This window comes from Mixophyes fleayi, chromosome 9 (assembly GCF_038048845.1).
Source record: "Mixophyes fleayi isolate aMixFle1 chromosome 9, aMixFle1.hap1, whole genome shotgun sequence".
Classification (NCBI taxonomy): domain Eukaryota; kingdom Metazoa; phylum Chordata; class Amphibia; order Anura; family Limnodynastidae; genus Mixophyes; species Mixophyes fleayi.
The window spans coordinates 20,459,972-20,468,582 of NC_134410.1; the positions used below are offsets into that span (position 1 = coordinate 20,459,972).

General features: G+C 42.7%; 1 protein-coding gene across 5 annotated transcripts in view; it reads left to right on the top strand.

Annotated features, from left to right (window-relative positions):
• Window positions 1–7,634, top strand: part of LRFN1 (leucine rich repeat and fibronectin type III domain containing 1) — a 99,511-nt gene extending 91,877 nt beyond the window's left edge. For all 5 annotated transcript variants that reach the window (XM_075186799.1, XM_075186801.1, XM_075186798.1 and 2 more), the window contains one exon: window positions 5,710–7,634. In XM_075186799.1, coding sequence (XP_075042900.1) covers window positions 5,710–6,559 — 850 coding nt within the window. In that variant the 3' untranslated portion in view covers window positions 6,560–7,634. The remainder of the gene's footprint in view (window positions 1–5,709) is intronic.
• The last annotated feature ends 977 nt before the right edge of the window (window positions 7,635–8,611 follow it).

Sequence of the window (8,611 nt, forward strand, 5' to 3'; positions counted from 1 at the left end):
GGTATTACATTAATGTCAGACTTTCCCAGTAAGCATATTCACATTTTAATGGTATAACAGACCAGCTCGAAGTCCTCTCCTGCACTTTCACTAGATGCACTGACTTATCAGTCTATTCTACGTCTTTGCTTTTGCCCAAGGCCTATATATTATATTAGTTGTTTTATTTTTATTATTATTATTATTATACTGTATTTATAAATCACCAGCATTTTACACAGACTGTACTTAATAAAACAAATCAATACATTCCAACTACAGCTTGCATCTGAAACATCTGTGCCTACAGAGCAGTTCTATATCACATCCAAGGACACCAGAAATAAAACAACTCTGCTGGATGATATAAAGGCCAGTGTTGAAGAGCACAGGAAAATTGACAAAAATATAAAGCATATACAGTTTTTCGTAAAAAAAGGCGCAGATAGTGTATAAAAACCAGTAGATTAAAGTAATCTGAAGCTGCATCTTGATCATTCGTTGTCTTCTTTTGTTCCATATCAGACTGCCCATCAGCTCCGAGTCTTTCCCAAACACCCTCAACCCTTTCAGTAAAAGAGAATTTCCTAACATTACTCCTGAGATTTCTACTGGAGCACTGATCAGATAAGATCAGCCCTTTACCCAGCGTCTCCATAATGAGATTCCTTCCTGTGTAAAGAGAGAGAATGTCAGATACTGCAAACAGTTTAGAATGGGACAATTCAGACTTGCTGAGCAGTACAGAGAGGTAATATTTGCTGTAGATAAACACTACAGAGGGAATACAACACAGAGCAAAGTGTACAGTGTTAAAAGACAGATATTGTATATCATAGAGGAGGAAATCCTGCTGCAGAGTTTACAACTTAAAGGGACAACGTACCCCAGTAGTCCTCTACAAATCTACAGAGGTGTCATGAGAGGATGTTTAGAGAACAGAGAGAATGACTTAAATTAATGCATATCTGCACTTTTACCTTTCTCCAGAGCTAAGTGTCACTTTCCTTCTACACCGCTAACCCTAACTTCAAGAGAAAATCATTTGGCCATGAGGTGCTGCTGGACATCGATGCAATGTCCGGCTGCGGCAATTGCGGTAAGGAATCTCTGCTCATTTTCCTCGCACCTCTATGGGATGCGAGGGAAAGTGAGCGGAGATTTAAGTCAAAATATCGAGGCAACTTTCTTTGTGGACTGTTCCGGTGATATATTGCGTCAACTTGCGCCAAATTGTATCTGCCCCTTTGAGTCTATTTTATATATTTTACCAAGATTAGAACTAAGAGGTTTCCCTGTTTTGTGTGCACAAGACAAGCGAGCAAGCAGGCTGGGTGCACAAGACAAACGAGCGAGCAGGGTGGGTGCACAAGACAAGCGAGCGAGGAGGCTGGGTGCACAAGACAAGCGAGCGAGCAGGGTGGGTGCACAAGACAAGCGAGCGAGCCGGCCGGATCTTTCTAAGAGGTCCCTAAAAGACCATTTCTAAATATGTTGCACTCTGTTCATCTCTTCTTGTAAGACCTACATTGCATTTACCCCTCTGTCTTATGCCCTCCACGCTCCATACTGATTCTTCTCACCCTTCTCACCTTGTACTGCTTCTTCTACTGACCCTATGGCAATTCTCTCGGCTGTTCTTACGTCATGCCCTTGTCACCCCATACTAGCCGAAAGACTCAGGATGAGCTGTGTCGGGAAGGAGAAGCACAATCATATCGAGTGGTCGAGGAGGGGGTTAAACTTAGATTGGTCTAGCAGTGAAGCCTCCAGAGAGATGAGTTCTGTGATAAAAGCAGAAATGTTATATTGACATTATTATACACTGGTTTACAGAAATAACACGATGAAAGAATTCAGAGGTCAGCAAATCAGCTGGGGAATGTGATAATTTTAGTTATGGTTGATGCCCTTCTCCCTGGCTTCTTCACTACCTACTGATTACTTTCTTTGTGCTTTTCACCTCATATGGATTCGTCTTCCTGCAGTTCCTGCTCCGTACCGATTCTTTTTCCTGCCTGTCCTATTCTGTAATTATTCATCCCTTACCCTTCTCATCTAATATTATACCTCACCAGACCCTCTCACACTGTACAGAATCATCACCATATCCTACCTTCAACATAATGATTCATCTTCAGGCCATTATCACTTGATAATGATATATCTTGCCCTTCTCACTAAGACCACTTTCTCTAACTGCCCTTCTCACACTACACTGAGGAAGGATCTCAGAATGAGCAATGTATGTTAAGATGAGCCAGTGGGTAAATGTTGACATTTCTAAACACCAGTTCATAAAAATAAACCCATAATTATTCCTCTCCCTGACTATCTTATTCTCTGTTGTTCTTGCTCAAAACAGTATTTTCCCTGCTATCGCCATACAGAGTTATCTCCATACCCTTCTCACCTCATACTGATTCCTCTCCCTGCCCTTTTCACTCATACTAATTTCTCTCCCTGTCCTTTTCACTCATACTGATCCCTCTCTCTGCCCTTTTCACTCATACTAATTTCTCTCCCTGCCCTTTTCACTCATACTAATTTCTCTCCCTGCCCTTTTCACTTACTAGATCCTCTCCCTGCCCTTTTCACTCATACTGATCCCTCTCCCTGCCCTTTTCACTCATACTAATTTCTCTCCCTGCCCTTTTCGCTCATACTAGATCCTCTCCCTGCCCTTTTCATTCATACTAGATCCTCTACCTGCCCTTTTCACTCATACTGATCCCTCTCCCTGCCCTTTTCACTCATACTAATTTCTCTCCCTGCCCTTTTCACTCATACTAATTTCTCTCCCTGCCCTTTTCACTCATACTAATTTCTCTCCCTGCCCTTCACTCATACTGATCCCTCTCCCTGCCCTTTTCGGTCATACTAGATCCTCTCCCTGCCCTTTTCACTCATACTAGATCCTCTCCCTGCCCTTTTCACTCATACTAATTTCTCTCCCTGCCCTTTTCACTCATACTAATTTCTCTCCCTGCCTTTTTCACTCCTACTGATCCCTCTCCCTGCCCTTTTCACTCATACTAATTCCTCTCCCTGCCCTTTTCACTCATACTAATTTCTCTCCCTGCCCTTTTCACTCATACTAATTTATCTTCCTGCCCTTTTCACTCATACTGATCCCTCTCCCTGCCCTTTTCACTCATACTAATTTCTCTCCCTGCCCTTTTCACTCATACTAATTTCTCTCCCTGCCCTTTTCACTCATACTAATTTCTCTCCCTGCCCTTTTCACTCATACTGATCCCTCTCCCTGCCCTTTTCACTCATACTGATCCCTCTCCCTGCCCTTTTCGGTCATACTAGATCCTCTCCCTGCCCTTTTCACTCATACTAGATCCTCTCCCTGCCCTTTTCACTCATACTAATTTCTCTCCCTGCCCTTTTCACTCATACTAATTTCTCTCCCTGCCTTTTTCACTCCTACTGATCCCTCTCCCTGCCCTTTTCATTCATACTAATTCCTCTCCCTGCCCTTTTCACTCCTACTAATTTCTCTCCCTGCCCTTTTCACTCATACTAATTTATCTTCCTGCCCTTTTCACTCATACTGATCCCTCTCCCTGCTCTTTTCACTCTTACTGATTTCTCTCCATGCTTCCTTCTACTCCCTACTAATAGTGATACCTGCACCTGTCTTTATTCCTTTCCCTGCCCTTCTCTGAATACTCACTTCTTCACCTGCCTGTCCTCACAATAATTATACTCCCTGCCCTTCCCACCACATACTGATGTAAAGTCTCAGGTACAATGGGCAGCGTTGTGAGGGAGAATCTCAATCAAGATGAATGGTGTTTTGTGGGTTAAGTTAACATTGGTGTAGCAGTGCAATCGCAAGAACGACGCATGTTGAAATTAAGCCATAACCTTTACAATTAGAGACTAGTACACAAAAACGACATGACAAAATAGTTCAGGGGTTGAGAAACTAAGAAGGAGAATTAAGGGTTTTAGTAATGGTTAATGCCTATCTCTTTTCACCTTACACTGATTACTTTTCAAGGCCCTTTGCACCCCATACTGATTAATTCTACTGCACTTCTCACCCCTTACTGAGTCATCTCCCCTGCCTATCCTATTCCATACTGATTGCTCCTCCTGCCAGTTCTACTCTTTACTGTTTTTCTGTGCTTCAGACTCTATTCTCCCTGCCCTTCTAAACAAACCCATGTATTTAGCTATTCAGATGGCCATCATAGTATTTGTGGGACCAGGACAACTAGCAATAGTATTTATCGGGACTTGAGGAAAATTAATGAGGTTGTTAATTGCAATCTGAAGTCTGATAGTAGACCAACTGGGCTAACTCAGCACCGTGTGGTCCATAGATCTATCCATATCTATTTTAGCTCATTTTTAATTACTTATTCTTTGTGTCTGAGACGTTGAACCAACTCCTCTCGGTCACTTACTGGGTTCCGAACCCTCCCTCTCCGGTCTCAGGCTTACTCTCTCTGGCACTCACAACACTCTCTACAGCTAATATACAGAGTCTTGGTACTAATTCTGTCTCATGCCTGTCCCTCAGCTGTTGGCACCTTGTCTAGCCTTGATGTCTATCAGAAGGTTGCTTAGGATAACAGAGACTCTAGAGATATTATCACCAAATGGATAGTTGAAGCCAGGAGGTATTGGTCTAGATTCAAAGTTCTGAAATCAGAGGTTTCAGCTTTGAAGCCCCTTCACAGGTACGAGGGGGCATTTAAATGCTCCAGTCCCACTGATACACTACTGGTTCAGCACCACCCAACAGGCCTGATCCACCGGTGTTCCTATATATCCCACATCACTCAGGAGCACCACTCAAGCTAAGGGACCATTGTAAGCACAACAATTTATTCTGTGTACCTTGACTGCTCTATTACATTATGAAAAAAAGTGAGGTATTAGGATAAGTGTCCTAAATAAAAGTTGGAGAACAAGGTTATCATTAGTCTTATCAACCACCAATAATAGAGTCACTTTATGCGGCTAGTGATGGTGTGGTACAGTTTGGGTTTTCAAGGTCAAGACATGAGAAATGAACTAGTCATTGTAGACCTTTTAAAAAGTTATATAGGAATATAGAGATACTATAACACTGGAGACATGTTGAATTGGGGCAATAGGATTCAATTGGGCAATGTAAGAAGATTTACAATCTGCAAATTTAGTCTTGTATGGAATTACTTTCGCAGGGTTCTAAGATTCCGTGGTTTCTTTCCTTACCTCTATCCTGTGTCCTTCTGCTGCTTTCCTGCTGGAAACTCCCAGCTGGTCACAAATATTTATCGTTTATGTTTAATGAGCCTTGAAAGATACTTAAAAAGCCATTAAACCCCACTTAATACTTTGAAAAAAATAAACAACACAAACCATGAAGTAAACAAAAACAAAAAAAAAATCGAAGAAATTCCAAATCCCTTTTTTTGGTTAGATTATGGCCCAATACTTGTAGGTGAACTGATGTAAGTCGTGGCTGCCTTCATTCTGTCACTACTTTTCATTTCCTGTAGTGTATAAAATATACTGTTTAACTTGTTTTAGATATCAGAACAGCTCTGTTTAATAAGAATATAATTCAGAAGTTGCTAAGTGAATGCTGCTACATGAACTTGAATATATGGTCCACATTTCAAGTCTCCACTTTGTTAGCAAGCAATGCATGCTACTGAAAACTTCTCTAGTGTTATTCCCTTTCCTACACCCTCACTGTCATTTCTTTTTCCCTTCATGCAGGATGATTCCCCCAAGTAACCGAAGCTTCTTGGTCAATGACTTGGCTCCCGGACGTGAGTACGACCTCTGTGTCCTGGCTGTCTATGATGATGGGATGACCTCACTGACTGCCACACGGGTGGTGGGATGTGTCAAGTTCAACACAAAGGAGGAGAGTGGACAGTGCCGGCCGCTCCACACCCAGTTCCTAGGGGGCACTATGATTATCATCATTGGAGGAATCATCGTAGCTTCCGTGCTGGTGTTCATCATCATCCTAATGATCCGATACAAAGTGTACAGTGGGCAGGAGGAAGGGGACAAAGCCAGGGTCAGTAATGTGTATTCTCAAACAAATGGGCAACAAGGCATGGCCTGTGCCAATTCCTGTGTCAAGTTGGGGGAAAATAACTATGAACCTTTACCCCCAGCTTCCAAAGAGTCCCCATTGGAGGGCAAAGACTCTGATAAGGTGGAGGACCAACCTCGTTCACCTCCTCCGGCATGTCTGACGGAACTGGACAAAAGGAGAACTCGGACATCCAATGATCTTCAGACAGTGGCCCTTTTGTCTTCTCTCTCTGTAGATGGAGACCAGACAGAGACTAGCGCGTTAGGCTCCACCACCTCACTATGTCTGATTACTTCTGAAGGGCAAACTCGTATGGAGCCCAAAGCACCTACCAGGACTTATCAACATAGATTCTCCTTTGATGGAGACTACACCCTGTTCCAGAGCCACAGTTACCCTCGCAGGGCACGGACAAAGAGACACATGTCCACCTCGGAGTTGCACAACCAAGAAGCTGCCCTTGGACATCGGAGAGTCACATTTAGCAGCACGGAGTGGATGCTAGAGAGCACCGTGTGAAGATCTTAGGGTCGAAAAATATTTGAGGGGTGAGGTAACACGGAGGGTCATTTCCTATTAAACCTTACGCCCACAGCAGTCAAGCTATGGGCTCATCCAACTTTTATATGCGAGTGCCGCATTTTTTAGCTATGTTTAATATCTCTGTACACTTTCACAGCATTATTAAAAGCAAGATTCTAAACTTTTGGTTTTATGATGTTTGCAGAACATTAGCCACGTTCAATGTCAAGTTATCTCATCCAGCCAAAATAGTTGACATTCTTACGGTTATAGATAGTGTACTGTTTCATGAGAAGACTGTGTTAATCCGGGAAGTGTACAGATATGTTCTACATTGTTATATAATGCTTTAACATTGGAGGAGATGATGGCACTGCTTTGTCGTGGGCCATTACTGCTATCTTGTTCTCTAGAGCCCACACGATAATACTGCTCTCAGCTGCAGAATAAGATAAACACCAAATCAAGTCAAGTTCCTGGAGTCCTTAATGACAAGAATTTTATGACAAGTTCCTCCATCTTGCCCCCGACCCACATGTTTGCCCTCCTGTAAGCCCCTCCCTCCTCTGGTTTGGGGATCTAGAGGGCTGTTGTTCTGCTTGGGTTGTGGTAGATATATGCTGAGCCCTCGAAGCAGTGCCTTAAACCAAGAGAGAGACCAGCACACAAGCTTTTTGGAACCCTCTGAGGCCCTTCCTGTAGGTGAGGGTGGAAACGCTGGTTCATCAGGGGGAAACAGGACATATGCACAAACGACACAATACCCAAACCTACTGTACAAAGCCTTCCTGCACGGTGGAAAGAGAGAAAACTTAGGAGGGATTTGTCGGCCATGTTGCTGGAGTCCTGACACCATATACTTTCTGTACATCTAGCTGGTCTGGATCCTTTCTGAGTCACTCTAGTCAGGAGCCTTTCTGGGACTTTGCAGGAAGGGAAATCATCCAGAAATATCTAACACAGGTTTTTACATTAAAAACGTGTGTCACCCTCCCTCTCCGCAGCACATATACTATGGCGGAGAGAGTTGCTGGTTGGTGCAGTGGGGAATTAAAGTCCATTCTGTGACTGCTCTGTGTGTCTGTTGTTTTTATTCCTTAACTGTGGCCAATGTTGTGTCAACTTTATATAATAATTTATAATAGATTATAACCATGCCCTGGTGGTGTGGGTTGAAGTTCAGGAAATCCATTAGAGGGTGCTACCAGAGAGTACAAGCTGGAGTGATTAGGGTAAAAGTGGAGGCGTTGCCCATAGCAACCAATCAGATTTTAGCTATCATTTATCTAGTGCATTTTATAAAATAATAGTGAGAATCTGATTGGTTGCTATGGGCGACACCTTCACTTCTTCTTTTTAGACGTTTTAGTAAATCTACCCCCGTAGTGTGTTGTGCCTTTACTGACAACTCTGCATTCAACTCTACAGCACCTGCAGAACGTACGAAGGGAAAAAGAGTTGGTTGAACGTAGAAATTAAAATAATAAGTGTGAGTACAAGCTGTACTGAGTGCTTTGAGGTATATGTGTACTGGCATAGTTGCCCCAACTTGAATACAGTTGCCAGGAACACTTTGATTACAGGAAGCAATAATAGGTAATAAACATTGCACTCTATGCAGATATAACTGCACCCCCAAAACTTGATCTGAAAATTTAACCCAGCATACAGAACAAGACATGGCACAGTTGTCCATACATATAAGCCAAAACAGATATTGAGAATCAGATTCAGCATTTAGAACAGAGAGGTGGTACTGTGCAGTGGCTTACACATTAATACAATTTAATTTAATTTTATGTAAGGAGATTACTGTGATGAGATAAAAGGGCGCAGAGTGCGGGGCTCTTTCCTCCACACTGCTATTTCCACTTTGCAAAAAGAAGACTTGAATTTCAGTTCAGAGCTGGCGCTGATCGGATCTCATCCTATGGAATCTGTTTTGTGCTTCCATGTTGCGCTGCAAAATGAAGAAGGACCGGTCCGCGCTCACGCCGAGCCATTCTGTTTATTTTTTTATTTTTTTTAAATCTTTTTATTTATGTCAAC